The sequence below is a fragment of the Gorilla gorilla genome, chromosome X (assembly GCF_029281585.2).
Source record: "Gorilla gorilla gorilla isolate KB3781 chromosome X, NHGRI_mGorGor1-v2.1_pri, whole genome shotgun sequence".
Taxonomy (NCBI): Eukaryota; Metazoa; Chordata; class Mammalia; order Primates; family Hominidae; genus Gorilla; species Gorilla gorilla.
The window spans coordinates 51,090,894-51,101,162 of NC_073247.2; the positions used below are offsets into that span (position 1 = coordinate 51,090,894).

At 43.2% G+C, this 10,269-nt stretch overlaps 1 protein-coding gene across 5 annotated transcripts in view; it reads right to left on the reverse strand.

Annotated features, from left to right (window-relative positions):
• The window catches only part of MED14 (mediator complex subunit 14), an 86,107-nt gene extending 79,259 nt beyond the window's left edge, over window positions 1-6,848 (reverse strand). For 3 of the 5 annotated variants that reach the window (XM_031005818.3, XM_019019515.4, XM_031005817.3), the window contains exons 1-2: window positions 6,115-6,586; window positions 200-226 (exon numbers count right to left, since the gene is read on the reverse strand). In XM_031005818.3, coding sequence (XP_030861678.1) covers window positions 200-226; window positions 6,115-6,329 — 242 coding nt within the window. In that variant the 5' untranslated portion in view covers window positions 6,330-6,586. Of the gene's footprint in view, window positions 1-199; window positions 227-6,114; window positions 6,587-6,638 lie in introns of those variants that run through there. The other 2 variants (XM_055376428.2, XM_055376427.2) reach the window with 2 other exon arrangements.
• Between the last annotated feature and the right edge of the window lie 3,421 nt (window positions 6,849-10,269).

Consider the following 10,269-nt stretch of genomic DNA (forward strand, 5'->3'; position numbering starts at 1 on the left):
CTGGTCTCACAACAAGTATTGTTAAGGGTGAGGAAATTACATTTCCCAGGACTCCCTAAATACATGGTGTGAAAAATCATTCTAGACTCTTTGGGCCTAGGTTTCCAATCCACAGCCCTACACCACCCATACCCACACACCAACACTCATAGATTGATCAATAAAGAGACTTTAAGGGTTTTTTTTTTTCCATACTCACCTTTCCACATCAGATTTCCTTGGCAGTCTAAGAAGAAAAAAAAAAACGGATTAAATACATGCATACCTTCATTCTAATGTGATAATAGTCTTTACTTTGACTCTATTAAATACGTTAATGTTTCAGAAAAACTGGGTAAACAGCTACTACAGGCTCATGTGGCTACCTACTCTTTTTTAGATTTATGAGTTTCCAGCAGTATGGTTATAAGGCAAAAACCAACAAAAGAACATTTTTCTCCATTCAAAATACTTCAAAATGTATTGCATGAACCTCAAACATTTAAAAAGCCCAAGTCCCATATTAGCACACTATATCATAGGGTGTCAGAGAAAAGATTATTTTAAGACCAAAATGGTCACAGATGCAGAAGAACTTACTACTTGGTTGCCAGCCTCCCTGTATCCAATGGATACCTGTTTCCAAGCAATAATCCCTCCACATTGTGTTATGGTGGACAAAACTGGAAGCTAAGCATACAAAAGGACCAGTGTATGTCAAGGGTTTTACAGTAATTATGTTGCATGGTGGTTAGATGAAAAATTTTTATTGCTTTTAAACAGCTCCAACAGGATTTTTAAGTTTCTTTTTGCTAGTCCTCCAATACTGATAGCCAGCAACCAATGTCAACTTCTTCCCAGATAAGCTATACCATTTAACATTCACATCCACTGATGCCTAGAAAGATCCTTAATGCCTCCTGAATTGCCACATTCTGTTAACCTCTATCCCATAGTCCAAGATTCAATGGCCTAAACAACTCTCATGCCACTCCCACAGCTAATCAGTTCTTGAAGTACACACACCCAGCCATTTAGATTGTCTCCCACCCACGTGCCACAGGAACAGAAAAACTAAAACTACTTCCAGAGGTTCAAAGTACAAGGAGGAGAAAATATTAAAATGATCTCTGGCTTATAGTTACCTCCTACTCTTAGGGTAGACGGTGAGATGGAAGTTAAAGTTATGGTCAGAATGATAAAGGGAACTAGGTGGGGGCTGGGAGGGCCAGCAGACCAGAGAGATGAAGCAGAAATTAAGGCCCTGTTAGAAGACTGCAAATAAAGGCAGCTACTGGCAAGTTCCTCTACAAGCCAAACCTCTTGAGAACACTCCTTGAGAAGCCACAGCCCTTGTCTTCACCTCAAGGGAGGGGGAGAATGAGAACGATGGGTATCTATAAGAGGAGAAGGGGAGCAGAGTTTCTAGGGGTAGAAAGAACAGGAATCATTGTTCCCACTCCTCCTACCTGCCTCAGAGACCCTAAAAGAACCATCTCATGTCAGAGGTAGTATCAGTTCAGGGACAAAAGACAGGCTTTGCTGCCTGCCTCCCCTTTCCCCTATTCCTCCTAATCTGTTTGAAATTCTTTTATGGATAAGAAAGCTACCATTTAGAGTAAAAGTTCTAAAATGCAAATGTTGGGAAGTAAGGCATAGAAACTTATTTACACCAAAGCACAATAAGACAAGATTACATGACTGAGATCCTGGCATTTTCTGAATTAAAAGAAGTTTAAAAAAAAAAAGGGGGGCGGGGGGGTCAGGTGCGGTGGCTCACACCTGTAATCCCAGCACTTTGGGAGGCTTGGTGGCGGGGGGGCGGGGTGCAGATCGCTTGAGTCCGGGAGTTTGGGACCAGCCTGGGCACACATGGCAACCCCATCTCTACAAATAATACATATTAACCAAGTGTGGTGGCAAGTAGTCCAGCTACTTGGAAGGCTGAAGTGGGAGAATCACCTGAGCCCTGGAAGTCAAGGCTGCAGTGAGCCATGATTGTGCCACTGCATTCCAGCCTGGGTGACAGAGTAAGACCCTGTCTCAAAAAAAAAAAATAAAGAGTAGAACCTGGGTCTCTAAAAAGTCAAGGCAGAGAGTAAACTCTAGGATGAGAGCATGTATGTTGAGGGGGAAGGGAGGTGGACAAGCAGAAGGAAAAAACCCAGAAATCTGAGACCAAAACAAAACCACCTAAGTTGCCAAGGTTGTCCTTTTTACCTTCAATAGTTCACACACAAGCATCACATATTACTGAAGTAAGTAACTGTTTCCCTAAAGACTCATAAAGTATACCTCGAACACTGGCTCTACATTAACATATTAATCCTGACAGTTTTTAGGGAAAATACACTATTTAGGAACTTCCACGGTAAGTTCCCAAACTAATTAATTAATAATTACCACAGTCAAAAGTGAAAAAAGTTGTTTAGTATACCTGTGTATCAAGAACAAAAATAACTTTTCCTATTAAATTTCCCATGGTTTACAATTCTTTTTGAACAATATTTTTATTGATGCATTAAACATGTACAGTTTCACAGTACATATAATTTCATACATTTATATAATTTGTAAAGATCAAATCAGTGTACTTGTGATATCCATCACCTTAAATATTTGTTTTTTCTTTATGCTGGAAACATCTGAATTATTCTCATCTAGCTATTTTGAAATGTACAATAGATTCTTGCAAACTAGTCACCCTACTGAGAGTTATCAAACACTAGTTATTATTTCTTCTATCAAACCATATATTGATTTATGACAATTCTAAAAATTCATTCATTCATGTATTAAATCAATAAATACTTAGTTAAGCCCTGTGTGCCAGGCATTGTTCTAGGCACCAGGGAAAGTCACAAACAAATCAAAATCTCTGTCCTCATGGGGTGGGAATGGACAACAAACTAATAATGTCAGGTGGCAATAAGTGCTGTAAAGAAAAATAAAGCAGCAAGTAAGAAGGACAGAGTGAAGGGGCAGAGTACTATTTTATAGGTGGTCAGAGAAAATCTTTCTGATAAATTGTATGTAAACAAGGACCTAAAGGACTAATGAGAAAGCAATTCACACAGATTTCTAGGGAAAAAGCAAAGGCTCTAAGATGGCAGTGTGCTAGGCACTAACAAGAAACATCAAGAAGGTTTGGAGGCTGGGCACATCGGCTCACGCCTGTAATCCCAGCATTTTGGAAGGCCAAGGTGGGTAGATCACCTGAAGTTGGGAGTTTGAGACCAGCCTGGTCAGCATGGTGAAATCCCATTTCTACTAAAAATACAAAAATTAACCAGGTGTGGTGGTGCATGCCTGTAATCGCAGCTACTCGGGAGGCTGAGGCACAAGAATCACTTGAACCCGGGAGGCGGAGGCTGCAGCAAGCCGAGATCACACCACTGCACTCCAGTCTGGGCAACACCGTGAGACTCTGTCTCAAAAAAAAAAAAAAAAAAGGTTTGGGAGGCAGAGGTGGGAGGACTGCTTAAGCCCAGGAGTTCAAGATCAGCCTGGGCAACATAGTGAGACTCTTGTCTCTACCAAAAATAAAAAAAATTAGCTGGGCGTGGTGGCGCATGCCTGTAGTTCCAGCTATTTGGGAGGCTGAGGCAGGAGGAGCAGTTGAGCCCATGTTGAGAGGCTGCAGTGAGCATGACTGTGCCACACTGCATTCCAGCCTGGGCAACAGAGTGAGACCCTGTCTCAAAAATAAAAAAGAAACATCAGGAAGGGTAATGTGGTTGGAACAGGATAAGCAAAGAGGAGAGTTTCAGGACATGCAGTTAAAGAGGTAAGTGACAAACCAAAAGTGGTTAAAAGGTTGGAGAAAAAAAAAAAAAAGGTAAGGAACAGAGAAGGCACATCATGTAAGGCCTTAAAGGTAAGATGACAACATGTTCTGGTTTTCTGGTTTGCCCAAGACAGTCCTGGTTTATGCCTCTTGTTCTGACGTTATTATCATCAGCCCCATTATGCTCAAAAGTGTCCCGGTTTGGACTATAAATTTTATGGTCACTATACAGATGATTACCAATACTTTTTTTTTTTTTTTTTTTGAGATAGGATCTCACTGTCACCCAGTCTGGAGTGCAGTGGTGCGAACATGCTCACTGCAGCCTCAACCTCCTGGGCTCAAGCGAACCTCCTGGGCCCAAGCAATCCTCCCACCTCCACCTTCCAAGTAGCTGGAACTACAGGCTTGGGCCACCACACCCAGCTAATTTTCTATTTTTGGTAGAGACAGAGTCTCGAACTCCTGGGCTCAAGTGACCCCCTCCCCTGCCTCAGCCTCCCAAAGTGCTGGGATTACCGGTATAAGCCACCACACCTGGCAATTATCAACACTTTCATCTCAGTGAGATGGGGAACCATCGAAGGGTTCTAAGCAGAGAAATTTTAAAAGAATCATCCTGGCTATTTTGTGGAGAAGAAACTATAGAAGGGGCAAGGGAACTACAGAGATACCAGTGAACTGACTATTGCAGTACACAAGTGAAGGATTAGGTGGCTTGGACCAACACTTGGTGGAAGTGTTGAGAAATGGTCAGACTCTGAAGTCAAAGATAACAGGACTTGCTGATGTATGTAGGATGTGAAGAGAGAGGAGCCAGGAGTTATTCCAAAATATTTGGCCTGAGCAACAACAGGAAGAATGGAGAGACTAGTGAGATAGCAAAGAAGGTTTTGCAGGAGGGAGGACAGTGGAATCAGGAGTTTGGTGCTGGAGTTGCTATGTTGAAATGCCCATCAAGATACTGAAATGTAGGCATCTGGATATAGAGTCCGGAGTTCATCAGAGAGGTCTGTGCTGGAGATACAAATATGGGAACCATCATATAAAGGGTGTGGGACTATAACTACATACTTATTCTACGGCAATAAAACAGATGTTCCTCTCTTCATAAACCAAGTCCTAAAATAGTAAAAAGACAACCACAATTCAAGGAATTTCTACAAATCCCCTATGGGAAAGCAAATTACACCACCGATAGCAGCAGTTTTCAACATTTTTTTTTCCACAGCTCTATATAGGACAGGTGACCTTCACATACATGAAACTTTCTCATGGATATTCTTGGATTTTTATGAAATCCAACAATAAATGGTGCAGAGAGGTATATCATTATAATAGCCCCTAAACCTGACAGCGATTTAAATTTCTCATTAGCCATGGGTAGGCTTCTTTAACTCTACTTTTTTCTGTCCCATTCAAAAAAGTACAGTACATCAAAACTGAGAATGACGTTTTACAGGAGTTAAGTGGAGCCTACTCTTTCAGTCATCTGCAAACAAGTATCTGTTATCAGTCTCTAAAAACAAATTACTGTGACGCTTTAGAGCCTAATATCTGCATACTAATGTATCTCAATTGATAACCCTGATCCGAAGTCTTGCAATAGATAAAAAATAAAATTCTGATTAACTTTTTCTGAACCTGGGTTATAAGATGTACAACAGAGTCCGAAAATGTTACGGTGCCTTTTCTTCACATACTGAAATTCATTAGTATATTCTGATCCTATTCTGAAGGGATTAACAACTTAATCATGCCCCAAGGCATTTCATGGGTAACTAGGTGATTTATAAACCCCCTTCATACTCCAAGAAATAACAGACTACTTACAAAAAAATTGTACTCGCACTAACTTCATTAAGACCTCAAACACTCAAAAGTTCCAGAAAAAAAGTACTTTGAATTCAAATTTGTATTTTATACACAACGTATGTAGCTCCTGCATTAACTTAGAAGCAATAACAGCTTACATTTAAAACGTATCGTCAAGAGGCTGTAATACAAATTTCCCATCTATGGAGTTTTTTCTAAAAGCTCGAATATTATGTATTCCAGCCAAGAAATCAAGAGAGTTCTGTTGGGAACTCGGACAAAAATTTCACACAATTTTCAGTGGAAGTGTAACAACACGCAAAATTAACAAGTCTCTGTTACATCGTTGCCAGGAAGACCCCAGATACAAAGCTTCTTCTCCACCTCCGCTGAACCCCAGGAGTTCAAAAATTCTAGACTAAGCAGTCCAGCGGAGAACACAGCAGCCTCTCGGGGAGAGGGAGGTGCAAACGTCTCAGCCGGTTGGGCGGGAAGGGGGGCTGGGGAACAGGCAGGGGTTTCGGGGCACTTACAGGTCCGTCAACACCATAAGCTCCGAGTAGGCCCGGTGCAGCAGAAATTCAATGAGGGTGCTCAGCCGGTAGCCCGGGCTAGCCGCAGCTGCAGCAGCCGCCGCCACGGCGGCTCCCGGGGGAGGAGGGGCTGGGGCTGACGGGGGTCCGCCGCTGCCCCCGCCGCCGCCTCCGGGCGGGACCAGCTGGTGGTTCTCCAGCTGCACTGGGGCCATGGCGGCGCAGGACCGGGCTTGGCGCAACGGTACACGATGCGGTCCTCGAGCCTCCCGGGCGCTCGGTCACCGCGCCGAAACGGGAGCGGGCAGAGTCGCCACCGCCTACCGCCGGGCCGCCTCAGAACAGGAAGCCGTGCGCCGACCGCGGAAGCCCGCCCCCATGTAGCGAGAAGTCCGCCGACCCCAGGGACAGGAGCGAGGGGCGGGGGGAGGCGGGGATGGGGGGGAAGCAGGGCGGCCCCGCAGAGGGGAAGCTGCGCCTCCGCAAACGCTCAGAAGCAGCTTCGCCAGACAGCCGCAACGTACATGTTGACTGCCCGAGGCGGAAGTCGATCGGCAGAGCGGAAGGGGGACCTGCAGAGGACCTTCCGACAGGTCTGTGTCTGTTCTCTCAGCTGTCTAGCACCGCAGCGCTGGGGGGCGCGTGGGAGTGAGGCGGTACCTGTGAGCGCGCGGGAGAGCGGAAAAGGCAGCCGCGCGCCGCCGGAAACCAGGGTGAGGGCTGAGCCGGAGTCGTCAGCGGGAACGTCAGCAGTTGCCCCGCCCTTACCCTCGCCGCTCTCCCTCCCGCCTCCGCCCCCTGGCGTTGTAAAGGCGACAATTTGCCCAGAGAAATCCACCATCGCTTCCTAAGTGGGGCACAAACACAGCCAGGGGAGGCCTCCTCTAAATGTTCGTGAATTCTGGTTCTGGAATCGTGAAGAAATGGGAGCGGCCGCGCGCTTGTGATTCTCAGGCCTTTGCTCCTCCCATACACGTCCACGGCGCGTTACGTGGGAGAACGTTTTCGCCCTTTTTTTTTCCCAAACTGTGGGAAAAGGTGCTAGAAAATATGATTGCGGGTAGAGACAGGGCCGCTGGCAGAGTAACTCAATTTTAATAGAGTCGGGTGTATGCTGAGGTCGTCACCATCCCCCAAATCCTGTCAGTCCCACACAAAAACGGCCCTTAAATCCCCTGCCACGGGCTCTCATATAGTTTTTGTCCTTGCTCTTGCAGTCACCGCTCTATTCTGAAGGGCTTTTCAGTTCATCCATGCCTACCGACACTCCCGTCCCCCCCATCAAAGTCCACGTTTAATTTTTTGCACCTGCTTTAAAACAGCGATTCTCAACCTTGGCTGCACTTTGGAATTATCTGAGGAGCTGTTTTTTAAAAAAATACTTAGATATATGGGTTCCACCCCTGTAGATTCAGATTTAATTGGTCTGGCTTGAGGTCTGGGCTTGGGGAATTTTTGAACTTTCCCAAGGTGATTCTAACATGCCCTAACGTAGAGATTCACTATTAGAAGCATTCGTTGCTGCGACCCCTTTCAAACATCTTTTTGCAGTTTCATCTCCTCTTGGTGTAAGAGATGTTCATGATGTTCCCTAAGGTTAGAATATTCTTACTGTCATCACTTGGGTAATTCTTTATCATTGTTGAAAGCGGTTCATCTGCTTCTGAAGGTGTAAGCTCACTTGTTCCCTCCCTTGGTGGTCCTAAAGCACATTGAAACAGAATATCATTGTGCTAGTTACTAAAATGCATTGGGGTTATTTATACCCCTTACAGATACAGTTGGTGGAAGGCAGCTACCTCATTTTTAAATATTATTTTTATTTTTAATTGATGATAGTATATACTTATGGCATACAATGTGATGTTTTGAAACATGTAACCATTGTGGAATGAGCAAATCAGGCTATTAACATATCTATCAAATGATATACATACTTCTTTTGGTGAGAACATTTAAAATCCACTTTTAGCAACTTTGGAAGATACAAAATGTTATTGCTAATTGTAGTCACATTGCTGTGCAATAGATCACCAGAACTTATTCCGCCTATCTAACTGAAACTTTGTACCCGTTGACTAATATTTCCCCTTTCTCCACCCACTGTCCTACCCGGCCTCTGGTGGTAACCACCATTCTACTCTTTACTTTTTTTTTTTTTTTTTTTGAGACAGAGTCTCGCTCTGTCGCCCAGGCTGGAATGCAGTGACGCGATCTTGGCTCACTACAACCTCGCGTCCCGAGTTCAAGCGATTCTCCTGCCTCAGCCTCCTGAGTAGCTGGGATTACAGGCGCGCGCCACCACGCCCAGCTAATTTTTTTTTAATTTTTTTATTTTTAGTAGAGATGGGGTTTCGCCATGTTGGCCAGGCTGGTCTCAAACTCCCGACCTCAGGTGATCCACCCACCTTGGCCTCCCAAAGTGCTGGGATTACAGGCATGAGCCACCATGCCCGGCCTGAATTTCATTCTTTTTTAAGGCTGAATAGTATTGTGTTGTATATTTATACCACATTTTTTAATTCATTCATTGGTTGATGGACACTTTGATTCCGCATCTTAGCTATTATGAATAATGGTGCAATGAACACGGGAGTGCAGATATCTCTTCAACATACTGATTTCAGTTGCTTTGGATATATACCCAGAAGTAAGATTGCTGCATCCTGTAGTAATTCTATTTTTAGTTTCTTAAGGAACCTCCATACTGTTTTCCAAAATGGGTGTACTACGAATTTACATTCACATCAATAGTGTACAAGGGTTCCCTTTTCTCCACACCTTCACCAACACTTGTTATCTTACATCTTTTTGATTATAGACATTCTAACAAAATTTGTTTGCTCCCTACACAAATTAATTGTGTGGTTTTAATTTGCATAGAGAGGCAGGCAAAGGCTACTCTGCTAATGGCTTTAGAGGCCACAGTAAGAAGTTTGGGTTTTATTCTAAATGCAAAGCCATTACAATGTTCTCATTTTTTTCTAGGTTGGTCAGACCATGCCCATGGTTCCTCCTCTCGACTTCACTATGAATGCCGCATCTGTTGAATGAATGCAGTTTCTGCTCTTGCTTTCCATTTTGGATAGAAGTGATTGCAATTCTTATCAAAATAATGAAAAAAATTACTTTTCAATTCCTTTTCAACCCTTTTGAGTCTGAGGGGCAGCTGTACATTAAATGAAACCATATGTATCATAATTTCATTTTTCCATCAAAAGAGCTTTAAAGGAAATTCCCCTTTTTCTCCATGTTTTCAATATTTTTTGTTCCTTTTGTTAAAATCAGATTAATCTCATGAAACATCTGAAGCATTTAAGTCAATTTAAGAGCTGAGGAAATATCATGCTGCTAGTTCTGAAACGATCTGAAGTGTGAATCAGGTGATCACCAAATAGGGGAACAACTGAAAAATGTGAATGAAAGAAGTATGTACCTATACTATAGTGTCAAATATTGTACTGTAAGCTTTAAAATGATAAATTGGAAACTTTCCAAAAGTGGTTTGAATATGGGTCATTTATTTAGTAACTCAGCCAAACATGCTAACATTTTCTTTCCTTCCCCATTAATTTATTTTACTAGCCCTTCCTATGTTTGCCAAGTGGCTATGTTACTGAAACCAGCCCAATTGTCCCATAGAACTGATGTTTACAGTCTTCTAAAATAAACATAGATATTGACCCTTCCAGTTTTAAATCTTGAAACTTATATTTGTCTTAACTGAGTTCCTTCCTCAGGAAAATAACCCTCATGCCTCCCAGATAGTTTCAAGAAACTGAAACCAGGTCACCATATCTAGACAATGAGAAGCCAGGTCCCTCATCCTTCATGATTTCCTTACCTCTCCCTAATTCCTGTTTACCCACATGTAGTTACATTTGTTTCCCACTATATAAACCCCCAATTTTAGTCAGTCAGAGAGATGGAATGACTACTTCCCTGGCAACAGTCGTTGTCTCAGTGATTGGCTTTCTGTGCAGGGAGCAATGGGACCTATACCAAACCCCTGGCATTTTGGTAACACTATCTGGTTGGGAGGTGGGATATCACTGCACTCAGGAGCTTTCATTTACTTTACCTCTCTGGTCTCCAATAATTCAAGCACAGTAAGTTTCATAGTCCTATTGCTGAATTTTCACCTTATTTTTCTTT